The sequence below is a fragment of the Sander vitreus genome, chromosome 13, assembly GCF_031162955.1.
Source record: "Sander vitreus isolate 19-12246 chromosome 13, sanVit1, whole genome shotgun sequence".
In the NCBI taxonomy this organism is placed as follows: Eukaryota; Metazoa; Chordata; class Actinopteri; order Perciformes; family Percidae; genus Sander; species Sander vitreus.
The window spans coordinates 24,864,802-24,878,141 of NC_135867.1; the positions used below are offsets into that span (position 1 = coordinate 24,864,802).

The 13,340-nt window shown below is 42.8% G+C and overlaps 1 protein-coding gene across 2 annotated transcripts in view; it reads left to right on the forward strand.

Moving 5' to 3' along the window:
* Positions 1-13,340, forward strand: part of uvrag (UV radiation resistance associated gene) — a 104,653-nt gene that overhangs the window by 16,594 nt on the left and 74,719 nt on the right. For both annotated transcript variants that reach the window (XM_078265781.1, XM_078265783.1), the window contains 2 exons: positions 6,720-6,825; positions 11,289-11,415. In XM_078265781.1, coding sequence (XP_078121907.1) covers positions 6,720-6,825; positions 11,289-11,415 — 233 coding nt within the window. The remainder of the gene's footprint in view (positions 1-6,719; positions 6,826-11,288; positions 11,416-13,340) is intronic.

Genomic DNA, 13,340 nt, shown 5'->3' on the forward strand with positions numbered 1-13,340 from the left:
TTTATGTTTACAGTTTATGAGAGGATACCATTGCCTCCCCAGCAGCTTGCAGGAAAAAAAGCCCAGTTTGAATCACAACATTTCTGACCTCTGCTCTTGCCTCTTACATTTTTGCAGCTTTCTTCCACATCCTCTTCTATCCGTACCCAGTGGGACTCTGCGGAGTTTAACACAGTTACATTGATCCCCCTCTTCCCACACACTGATCTGCCTGCACCTCCTCACCCCTGTCAGTTACTTTTGGCTCGGCACACTCATTTGCACATGGTTTATGATTGTGTACTGTAGAATGATTCATCAGATACTGTACACTCCCAACATGGATTATCCTCCCATCCCCCACCCCCCCATGGTACATAACCATATATACCACTTTCTGACCCGCACAGCTTTGCCTTTTTCAAAGTGCATTAACTCTCTGAAGCATCCAGGTGGAGTGCTGCTTGTGGAACCATGCTTCATGGTGAAATCTCTGCTTGTGTTATTGGCTCACCTACGTGGTTGGTATACGATACACGTCAGCCACCTTTTATATGCCGCTGACGCTGCACCATGCATTTACTTTTTCATTATGTAATCGGTTGCAAAGTAGCTTTTTTTTTATTGTGAGTTTGGGGAAAAAAAAAAAAAAAAAAAGGTTTGAAGCTAAGTTTTTAATGCATGTCTACAGGGGACACGCTGAGTGTCAGATATTCCCACTCAACTATCTGCCTTGGCCCAGTGCAAAGCATCTTTCTCAGTGCAATGCTTTAATGGAGCTGCTTTGTAGCCTGGGTAAACCCTGACGAACTTCTGGCAAATTTGAGATTTGCTCTGCCAGTCAGTCTGGCGAAGAGCCCGTTCAAGCCCATTTCCAATGTCCCCAAAATCGAGGCACCAATCACAACCGCTGAGGCGGGCTTTACACCAATCACAACCGTTGAGGCGGGCTTTACGCGACGTCGAGCAGCTTTTTGTTTACATTCAACATGATGGCTACCGAAGCGCAGCGTCACCTGGATCATCGTTCTGATTGGTTGAAGGACTATCCAATGCGCCCAGAGGCATTTGAGCGGCGTCCGTTGGTGACGCCCCTTTGGAAATGAACTGTGAATGAAGCTTGCCCAGACCCACTCTCAGTTACAACTGAGAAGGGTCTGGTGTCAACCAGGCTAGCTGCTTTGCTAAGAATGCACCGGTTTGATTAATGACGGCAATGTGCCCAGCAGATTCACAGTCTGCTTTTCAGCAAGCCTCCGGTTGACAAAACCCATCGACTGTGTGAGTAACATGGTGATGTGGGCTAGCAAACATAACCCGTCTCAGATGGAAAGATGAAGAGGGAGAGAACAGATCATCAATCAGCAAAGTCTTGTCTCTTCCAGAGAGTCCAGGCTGAGATCGAGGCTGAGCCACATCCTACATAGTGCTGGGCCCCTGTCTGGGCAGAAAGAAAGCCAAGGAGACAGTGATGAAGATGATCCAGCTCTTCAACGTTTTTAAAAAAAAGAATTTTTTATTATTTTTTATTAAAGGCACTACTAATGCAGGTGCAGACGTTCCTCAACCTGTCAAGTACTCTCCCCTGTCTTACTAGAAAAGAGGTTTTATGTTTGAGCAGTAAGAGAGAAAGGAAAAAGTTGATAGGACTGATTTTAGAACTCATTACTGAGCTGCTTATTGCACTAGTTGGGTATAAACAAAAAGCAGAGGCAGAAAGAGTGATGGAGTGGTTTACTGTTCCAGTTTACAATGGTTAGAGGCCATCTTTTATGGCCTAATATGCTCTTTAACGTCACATTGAAGTGCTGTGTAAGAGGAAGTACTTGAGTGGCCCCTCCGTTCTTACTCACAACTCTCTGAAAGCAAGGAGTTATGCACTTACTTTCAGATGTTAAAAAATAGTGTTTAAAACAAGATGCAGATGCTGAATGTTGAAGTTTCAGGTCTATTGTAGCAGTGGCCCACGTGCCGCATGGTAAACCTAATTCTTGAGGCACAACTTTCACAGTTCAGCACTGCAACATTGCAGATTAAACCTGTTTCAAACTCCTGGAGCCTAAAGGGGAACCATGATCAGAGCCATATGATGCCCCATATGTGTTTCCTGATTTGCGTTTGTATGCTCCAATGTGGAGTATGCATATACGTACAGTACATATCAACGGAAGCAGTGCACAGTGGTGGTGAAGCTCTGTGGGGGGTCTCTCATGCTCAGAGGCTGCTGAGGTGATAATGCTTTCCTGCAGGCAGCCCCCGTCAGGTCCGCCCGCCTGCTGGTGGGACGCTGTGGCCACAGCGCTCAGCCATGGGACGTTGTTGTGGTCCTGCGTTAACCAGGCCGCTGGATAGGAGTCAACGGCTGACCCTGGGGTCTGAGCCAGTAGCAACCAGACTACAGAAACAAACTGACTGCCTGAGCTTTAAATCATCATGTGGAAATGGACGTGGATGCTTTTGTTTTCATTTCACACCTCTGGAGTGGTGCACAATCAAAGCAACCCTTAAAACAGAATTTAAGAGGAGGTTTACGTTTTTTTTATTTTCAGTTTAAGCAGTGGTCCTGCATCTTCATATATTTGCCCCACTGTCCACTTTCCAAATGTTATTATTATTATTGCAGAGATGGGGAACAGGACCTACCTTTTGTCTTCTGTATTCTCCTCACCCTTGTCTCCTGTTCTTCCCTCAGACTCATCCCCCAGAAACAGTCCCACGGACCCAGCCCCAAACCCCATCTCTGCAATAATAATTAATAAAGGCTGATTTAAAGTACTTCTTCCTGCCTCCATGTATTCATGCTCATGGGTAGCCTAAATGGGTTCCATTCAGACCTTAACATTAAGTCTTTTACTGTAAGATGTCAACAAGATTCAACAAGACATTTTCACCTGGCTATACCCAATGTTTAGATCTGTTGTGGTATTTATGCAAATTAGCACATAATTAGATTATTTTTGCCCATGTTAACAAACCATTTCAAAAAACTTGTAATTCATTTTTTGTCTGCCTTGATGTAAGGAATTAACTCAGTAATTTTCATGGTGATATCTAAAGGTCAAAATGTTTACCCTATTCACGTGAGAAAAAGAATGAATAGGCGTGTGAATAGGCTATATTTGGGTCTTTTTCTAAACTTCCCCCTAATGGGATTTTTCTGGGCTTTTTTTTTTCCTTACTCAGGACATATTGCGGATACAAAATCAGTTTGAGTTTGCTTCTGTTGCAAATACATTTTTTCATAAAATGACTGGACTACTATAGCTTTAAATCTTTTCAAAAAGCTTTTTTTAATTATTTGGCTCCCTCCACCAGGCAGCGTAAGTAACCATGACTAACCGACAAGGGCAAGGAGCTAATGTTCATGACTGAGTTCCCAAACATCTATAATTATCTGCAGTGTGTGTGACCCCTTTCTGACCCTTTAGGACCATACATATCTTTTCTCACATATCTCTTTGGTGTCCTTGCATCTCTGTTGTAGTTGTCATGTAAACACGGCTTATAGCAACTCAGCAGATTCCCACAGAAAACATCAGCCTGCAGGAATAGAAGTGCATTATGCATGCTGGATAAAGAAACTCCAGTAATCTTATCTCCCATTCCATGAAATTGGAGACAATAGTGAGGTGAATAACAAATATTAAATGTGTTGACATTCTTTGGCCGTGAGATAAAGGCGGAATTTAGAAGTTTTTAGTTTGTTGTGTTTTTTTTCCCCCACTGTGGTGCTTGTCTGCTTTGTCCCTGGCAGCGATAGAGGGACATTATCCTCAATTTGTTGTCGCAAAACGTCTCCAAGCTTGTTTTGATATGCTGAATCGGCTGCCCTGTTCACCCCGTGGGGTTTGAAACATTGTTGCTGGAAATGAATTCAGTACTGTCATTAGTCCTTGGGCTTGTTTCCGCTCACCCAGGTTTGTTTGACAAGTGCATCGGGAACACGTACATGTGATGAACAGCTAGAAGACTTTAGAAGAGATTTTAAAACCTGCTTTGTTAAAGGGAAGCGGCCATTGTATCTGTCTGCTGAGTTTGAACCTGTTGATTGATTCACCTAACTTTGATTGTAGATTAATGGGGACAATGTGTGCATTATTGGCTGGTTTGCTAGATCTGGCCTGTTGCCCTCCCTTACACCTATGTGATGCACACTGTAGTCAAGCTGCTCAAAACACCACACACACACACACACACACACACACACACACACACACACACACACACACACACAGTGCATCTACAACGTGTAACGTTAGACAGCCAATCACAGATCTTGGTACAAGCATGCTTATTGGCTCACTGACGCTACTCTTTAGGTATTGAAATTTGGTAATGAACGACGAGGCATTTTTCGATACTCGATACTATGGAGGAAATTTGGTCAGTGCCTAAAAAGTATAGAAGTTGTTTAACCAGCCCTAGTGCTACATAAGTCCTACCTGATGTTTCTCTCAGTAGAACAACCATGTACTCCCTAGTGTCTTCTTCACATCCCAGGTCTTTCTCTGGCTTATCTCTGTGAGCCAGATGACACATCTGCATTTGCTGATTGCTTCTCAGCCGTGATTGCAAAATTGCAGATCCCACAACACAGCGTGTAAACCACGGCAAATATTTATTTCAAGATAATCAGTAAAGGTAAATGAACAGAAAACACAGACCTGGCTCAGAGAGGCTGCCAGGTCTGCTGCCCTCCAGCTGCACTGAAAGGACTTTTAAAAAAGATGAAATGTCATCAGTTTGATCCATTTTCATTTACTTGATTGTAAATCGTAACATTTTAGCATTGCAGCATTACATTTTTTACTATACCTCAAAGCCCCTGTGTTTAAAAAAAAAAAAAAGAAAAAAAAATCTACAAGATGCCTTCTGTTAATCAACAAATCTGGACGTTTCAAAAGCACAAGTCATCTGACACCCCTGCAGGGTCTAGTGCCACAGTCAAAGGAGAAAATGTTATTGTTTTTCTGATGTTTATCTACATGAAGGCTTGAGTGCACAGGCTCAGTCATAACTTCCTGCGAATCCCCCGCGGCAGAGTTGTAAGTTACCTCTCATGCCTCGGAAAAGGAAAGTTGTCTTGGCTCGTGAGAAGGCCTTCTTTGGACAGTTGCCCAGCCATTAAACTGCTGTCAATGTGGGTGTATGGTGCGGACCCTCCCCCGCGGCCTCCTCCTGGTCCTTAGGTTGTGACAGAACCTGATGGGCAGGTGTTAGGCCAAAACTCAGGGAATGATAAGGGCAGACATGCGTGAAAAGGAGAGAGGAGATAGCTATTCTCACTGAGGGGAAAAGGCCATATCCATAATCACCTAAACTGATGAAGCTGTCAAAACAGATGTTCCCTGATGCTCCAAAGGACTATCTCCAACTGCTATCGCTGTCACCTGAGACAGATAAAAAAAAAAATGTGGGCAGAAAATATGCAATGATGTTCAATGGTTATTTACGTCCTCATAGAAACATTTCTTTCCTGCGTTGGTTGCCAGGAAGATGCAATCCTATCCGGAGAGAAAAAGCCCCCTAGGATTTGTAAAATGGCCCCATCAAGCTGGAAGCCTGTTAAACTGAGCCTCTTTCACTAAACCCACTCAAGAGGCAATTTCTTGAAGACTCAAAGCGAGTGCATACCTAAGGAAAAACCCTATTCACTTCACCTTTATGACTCAAACCACAGGGTTAGGGCTTGGAGAGAAAGAAACGTGCTAAGAAGAAGAGCTTAAGAAGATCTTTATTTGGGGCGCAGATAGTTGAGCCAATCTCAAGAAAGAAAGAAAGAAAGAAAGAAAGGTAACCATTACTGTGCAACCCAACCCTCATGGCACACGGATGGCATTGAGACATTTAGCAAGAAGTGGATGATCTAACGCCACTTTTGACAGTATGAATGCTTATTTCCAACTTTTGTCTGTCCTCTGTAACTCATTCCCACCATGTGGGATTGGTGTCTGTCGCTGTGTTGTTGGAGTCCCTCGGGTTGTGTTGAGCGGCGTTTTGTTTTTCTTTCTATGGGCTTCAGACTTGAAGAAAACATACTTGGAAGTCTATTGCCCTTGTGATTGATGGTCTAAATAACGCGCTGGCTTGTCATTTGTGTCCTGATGTTGCTGTTTCCATAATGACAGTGACATGGCATTTGGAATTAGGCTTTGTGGTTGTAGTTTATGATGTGGCCTTTTGATGGTTGTCCTCTCCTCCTGGGACTGATGGGTTCAGGTCTGTCGAGCAACGTTTGATCTCACGTTGTGGTTAGATCATTAGAAAATACTGGTGATTAAACTTTTGTTGTGATATTTGTGGTTTGTGGTATTTAAGAAGTCTGGTCAAATGAACTGTAAACTTGTATTATCAGGAACGTTAATATTGTTTTTGTCCTTTTTTGTTTGTCAAAATTCGCCATTGGCTTCTACAGTTTATGAGACTCCGCAGTCGGGACAGAAACAATGAAGATCAACCCCCAGTAAATCCAAAAAAGAAACCAGGAGGGATAACAAACGCGCTGCACAATGACTCTTTCACATGGAGACAATCAAAATTCTTAGGATGGCCTCCAAACAGTCACATTACACTTCCAAGCGAAATGAAATAGATTGCTGTTGTCATAACAGTGACGCAGACAGTCAATTTAGTGGCCTCTTGGAAACACAGTTTTAGCATGCGGTTGTTGTTGTTGTGGTCCGGTGTGTGGTTTAAACAATGATCTGGATTGGTGACTTTGTGTTCTTCTCGTCCTGCAGACTTCACACAGCCCAGAGAGCCATCAAGCAGACCCAAGTGACAGTGCAGAAGATCGGGAAAGAGATCGAGGAAAAGCTTCGGACGACGGCAACCTGCACAGAGCGGGTGAGCACTGCCACCCATCAGCAGATTCCAACTCATCAGCAACTGACAGCAGCAGTGTTCAGACCGCTTATTTGCTCATTTTCAGTAGCAGTCGGCTTTGTTGTTTCAGCTTATGCGATTTTTAGAAATATAAAAAAAAAAAAAAAAAAATAGGGTATGTATTTTATTTTATGAGAGAATGTATAAAGATGAGGTGCACTTTGAGATTTGATGTTTTCAAAGACCATTCACCGGGGAGCAGTTATTACTGTGATCAGCAATAACACGCCCATTGGTTTCTAACAACAAACATCAGGAGACTGTACTGTGTTGAATACTTAAGCAGTGAGATTAAAGAGCTTTTAGAACCCAAATCCCCATGTGTAATTGTAAAGTAATGTTAGTTTTTTTTTTATAGCTAAACTGAAAAGTGAAGAGACCAATATCCTGCCTTCCTAAAGGATAACCCTTTGACCAAAATTCACTATTTATGTGGCTCTACTATCTTCACTAGGATCCACAGCAAAAGCAAGAAAGCATATTTAACATTTTTGGAATTGGCAGCCACACAGCTGTGAAAACGGAGCACTGATCCCAGGTTTGACATTATGTTTATTGTAAACATTCACTTTAAAAACATCCCGTGCCCTCTGCTGTTATAAAAGCCCCGGGGCGGTGACACTTTGGTGTTTTCATCCTCCAGGTAGACATGCCTTTGGAAAAAGCGCAGCTGGGATATTTTTGTGTTGTTTTTTCAAATTGACGTGAGAGTGTGTGCTGTGTATGTGTGTTTGCCCCAATATACCACATTTAAAGGCTTTGAGTGCCTTTTTAGAGTGTCTCCTTTAGACAGCTGTTACAGCCGTTGCTTTCCATCATGCTCTCATCGGCTTTTGATATATATATATATATTTTTTTGTTCCTTTTCCCAGACCTTCACCCCATCTATTAAAGTAGCTCCGCCATAGCCTTTTCAAGCCTTCCCGCAAAAAAAACATTGAGGCTCCATTCTTTTTGCCACAAAGGATCCCTTTCAAAAACTTGTCTCTGATATTTCCCCCACAGTGAAACATTCCTTAAAACCCTTTTCAGAGCTCACATTAGCTAATAAATCACATAATCCTCGTCCTCTACCTTTCCGTTCAAAGAACCCGGCAAGAGTGAGTGGAGCATTGTGTGGCTCTTCTAAGGGTTTCCCTCTTTGCCTTTGGAGAGCTCAGTACTATCCTTCTGTGCGCGCCATAGTGAGCATAGATCAAAGGGGGACAGAGTGGAGGCCACCAACCCCAGCGCATAGCCCTTTCACCCTCTCACCCACACTCTGCCATTAATCTGCTGGGTTATATCATGCCCCCCCCCCCACGCCTGCTGCTTATTTACTCAGCTGACTCTGCTGTTTGATGTTCAGTAGGAGTCAGACGGGCCCTCGTGGTCGGTTGCAGTCGCGCGCACACACACACGCACAGACACACACACACACTCTGACATGGCTTTGACCCACTTGCCAACTATGTCGCTCAGTGAAAGTGTAGGAGGCTCATGGTTCGTGCCAAAGCCGGTGGTGGTTAACATGCGAGCATCAGAGAGTGACACATAGGAGAGATGGAGGCTCTATCAGTCTTCTCTTTCTCTCTCTGTGACAGATACCACTCTCTGTTTTCGCTACAAATCCCTCAGAAGTCTTCAAGAAGGAGCATGTCTTTGTTTCCTCTGATCCAGGCCACGATCACTATCTAAGTGTACAGTATGTGATGCCATGGTCCCTGCTCACAAACTACAGGATGAATAACAAGGCAGAATCTCTGTTATCCTGCCAGCAAGCTCCCTCCCTCCCAACTCTTCCTTAGCCATGTCATTCTCTGTTGAATCTCCATGTACATTTCTTTGTCATCATCCCCACATTGTCTAGACATCACCTCTTAAATCTCTCTTTGCATGTTTTGAAGTTGCCCTATTTATTCATCCCTTCTTATGACCTCCAGTCTCTCCCCCTCATCTACTGTATACCACATCCACCATCCATCAGTCCATGAATCCCTGGTGCTGTTCCTCATTAGATGGTTACCTCCCCTGCAGCCCCCCCTCCCCCTCTTTACCAAATAGAGACATGAAGCATGACACCCTATAGCGAGAAAAAGAGAGAGAGAGAGAGAGAGAGAGAGAAAGATGTTGACTAACGACTGCACTCTGATGCTGCTGCTGGTCGGGGGGCGCATGTGGTGAGAGAGACACCAGCCAAAAGATGTGGACAAAGACATACACTCATGGCTTTATTGTGGTCTCTCACTCGGGTTTGTGTACCGTACGTCACAAGTTTGCGTGTGCCATGGTTCTCTGTGTCTTGTAGCAGTAAGAATCAGCTATGGATAAAATAATCTGTGAAAATGACTCATATTGATTTATAGATAAATACGATACAATCTGAAACGATAGAAAATATTGTATTAATCCTCCAGGGGGGAAACTCAGTGCAACTTTACAAAAAATACAGACAACAGGTGAGACAACAGAAAAAAACATACACATCTCAAGGCAATACAAAAGGTGTTCATGCTTTTACCACAACTCTGTTTTCTTAAGCTGATTTCAATGTATCTACCTTTGGAGAGTGCTTTCATTAAAATTAGCAATAGACCGATTTTATCGGCCGGCCAATTATATCGGGCTGATATTTGCGTTTTTCCGTTTCCGATATTTGCGTTGTATCGGCATTGGCCGATACGCGGCTGCTGCGTTTGCCGATAGTTTTTTCCCGGCATTATTTACAGACGGGCATCCACAGGCAGCTCTGTGTTCCTGGAGACACTGCAGTCCACGTGCAGACCATGCACTGCCCCTCCCCCACTAGCAGAGTGCTGGTGCTGGAAGCCTGGCAGGCTTCCAGCACCATGGCAGTCTTAAATAACAAATCAAGGACTTTATTTCAATGGCTACTTTTCAGGTTTATTGTTTTCTTAAATTATTTAAATTAGTCGACAAAGGACATTTTGTGATGACCTGATTATGTCGGTCTTATAATATGTCAGCAAGCAATGCATCATCAAGGCTGTGTTGTAGATGTTGCTGAAAGCCTTTTACCCTTGCACAGTTAACCATATGCAGTGCACCCATCCACATGATGCACATTGCACCCATAATTTGGGTGATATGAATGTAAGATGATTGCAGAAGTGACACTGATCTGTGTTTTTGTTTATTATTTTTAAAGAAATGGCATAGCAGATTCTGAAAACAAATCCAGTGTGGCAGGGTTTACATTTTTATGATGTAAATTGAGGGAGCAAAAGCTGTATCGGCTCCAAATGTCAGCTCAAGAAAATCGGCACCCCGTATCGGTCATCGGCTAAGGCTGATGAAAAAAAATCCATATCGGTCGGTCCCTAATTAAAATGGTTTATTTATAACGTAAGCATTATTCTGTTATTGCCAAGCATTTGCTTAGGGAATTTACTTCGTACTATCATACTGACGTACTGAGGCGTCTGTTCTCAGCTCAACATCTTAGACCCTGTTTCCACCAAAATACCAACAACAACTGGCTTTGCGCTGCCTCATTCGAATGCGTTTGTTCCTCTTCTTCCACCTGTGTGCTCTACACTGGCCACCAAAAGACAACACAGATGGGCAAAACTGAATGTTAAGGTTAGGAAAGTGCCAAAAGGACGCAGTGCTGCTTGTGCTAGTCGTTGTACATCATTACAAACGCTTTTCACACGTGACACTGATCCCAGGGCTCGGTGACATGTTCTGAATTGCAAAGTCCTTTCCCATTTTTATTTTTAATTTTTTTTGTCATTAGATGTTGACAATGGATTCTGGATTATTGACGGCGATAATTAGCTCTCTAGATGTGCATAAAATCAGGCCCTGTTTACACGTACATGGTTATTTTGAAAAAATGGAGACATTTCCCTTCGTTTGTGCCATTCGTTGACACGCAAACGGAGAATTTGCCTCTGAAAACAAGTCTTTCTAAAAACTCTGGCCAGAGTGAAGATTTTGGAAATCTTCGTTTGCATGTAAACTCAGACAAACGGAGGTTTAGGCAGCCGAGGAAGACAAGAGAGAGGAAGTGATTCGTTGCTGTTGTTGCTATTTTTGGGATTCTGATTGGCTAACGTGGGCTTGAGCTTCTCGTTACACTGCCATCTACAGGTTTGGCATGCTCTTGACGGCATTGACAGCATATATACACCACACGGGTACGTGTAAACGAACACTTTTCTGAAAACGGACAGCTGTGCACGATGTTAGTTTTGAAAACGGAGAGGTTGAAATGTCCATTCATGAAAATAGCCGGCCACGTGTGAACGTAGCATCAATGTGACGTTGGAACATAGCTAGTCTATATACAGTAAAGGGTATACGTAAATAGGTAGGGTAGGTAAATACGTAACACTGCTGTGACCACATACTAAATATTTTCCTCCATCCTCTTTCTCTGTTTTCTCTCCATGTCATTCTCTTCCGTTTGCTCTGAGCAGAAGAAAGAGCGGGAGTGCATGCAGCTGCGTATAGCTGTGCTGCGCAGTGAACTGCAGCGGCAGAGGAAGGCGCTTGGCAGGGAGATAGACCTGCGGCACAAGGACAACACACAGCTTCAGAAGAAAGGTAATGCCAATGGGTGCACAATGCGCAGACAACACTCGGACTGATGTGCCTGTTTACACCACACTACAACTTTTATTGTTGTAATCTTTTCCTCAGTAAAATGGAGGATGTGACAGGGCTTTTGGGCTGATCTTAATTGCTTTGTTTATCTTTTGCCCACGCAATAGGATGATGGGCTATTGTTCAATAGAGTCATTTAAACGATAATAATCCGTAGTTTCAGGCCTATAAAGGTCATTTTGCGGCCTTGAGGAGTGAACAGGGTGCATATTGATGTTCAGTGTTTTGACTCCCAAGGTATTGCTAGCTGCAGCTCATTTTGTTTTAGTGCTGCATGACTCAAACACTTGTCTAAGAAGACTTAATATAATAATAAAAACATCAATTACACAGCAAACTCCCCCCAAAATCCCCAGTCCTTTTATGATTAACTACAGGGCTCTGTTCCAGCTACTAGGAGATAATAAAAAAAAGAATAGAGCATGTTGTTTTGGCATTTTTCATTCAGATAGATATAGTAAATCCCTTTCAATGTAGCTAATTGAAATGAATAGATACAGCCCATTTCTTTATTATGCCCTTTGTGATACGCTCAGTTACATATCTACAGTTAGATCAAGTAGCCCACCCCACCCCAAATGAATACTGTCAGTGTTTTTTGGTTAAATGTTCTCTCCATGTTATTTAGTCACTAGTTAATTTTGTTCACATGGCTGTAAGACTATAAATTCCTTTATCGAAATACTGTTCTTAATTTGTCCTAAATTTACAATGTTGTTACTTTCAACGTGATTTCATTGTATAGGAAACTCCAATATAAACCCTATCGGTCAAGGTTTCAGTGCTGTCTGACAGCAGCAGGTAGACTGTGTGTGTGTGCTGTATTACCTGTTCATTTTGGAGTACAGTAGAGCGTGTTGTCACATACAGGAAACCCCTGTCACGCTCCCAGCCAGGGGATTGGAGTCACTCAACACACACGCATATGTACCCATAATGTTACAGTATATAGAGCCATTCCTGTGGTTTTTGCAGTCTATGCCAGGCCACTAAAGCAACAGTGTTTGTGCAGTGGTGTCATTTAGTTAACCCTGTGAAGTCTCTGAGGAGGGTTTTTACTGCTGCTTGTTACTGTTCATAGGCAAGTAAAAAGCCAGTGTTAGTCAAGCTTGGGTTGACAAATGTACACACACACACACACACACACACATAAACCCAAACACATATGCAGGTGTACACAGGTATGCTTAGTACTAGGGCTGTTAATCGGTTCAAATATTTGATTGCAATTAATTGCATGAGTGTCCTAGTTAACATTTTCACATTTTTTTATCTGTTCTAAATGTACTTTAAAAGGGATATTTTTTTCAAGTTTTTAAAGCTCAAGTGGTATTTGAGACTGGACGTACTCCGTGGTAACTCAGTGCACATCGACAGTACAGTACAGTACACACAAATAACTTTAGAGAACCATCTGGAAGGTTTTTGAAACTGAACGTGCCATTTATTAATTCAAAAGACCATTTTCTGAATCCGTTTTTGCTCAAGGAGGTTTGTTTCTTTTTCTTTTTATGTCTTGAGCTGCGATCACAGATTTAGTTAGAAATGTAAGTAATAAGTCTCTCTTAAAGGAACACAGCGACTTATTGGGACTTTGTCTTATTCCCCGTATCCCCCAGAGTTAGATAAGTCCATACATACCCTTCTCATCTCCGTCCGTGTTGTAACTCTGTCTGATGCCCCCACCGCTAGCCTAGCTTAGCACAGATCCTGGAGGTAATCGGTTCCATCTAGCCTACTGCTCCCAATAAGTGACAACATAACGCCAACATGTTCCTATTTACATGTTGTGATTTGTATAGTCACAGCGTGTACAAATAACAAGGTCACATGAGACACAGCCATCTTCTAACCGTATATATACT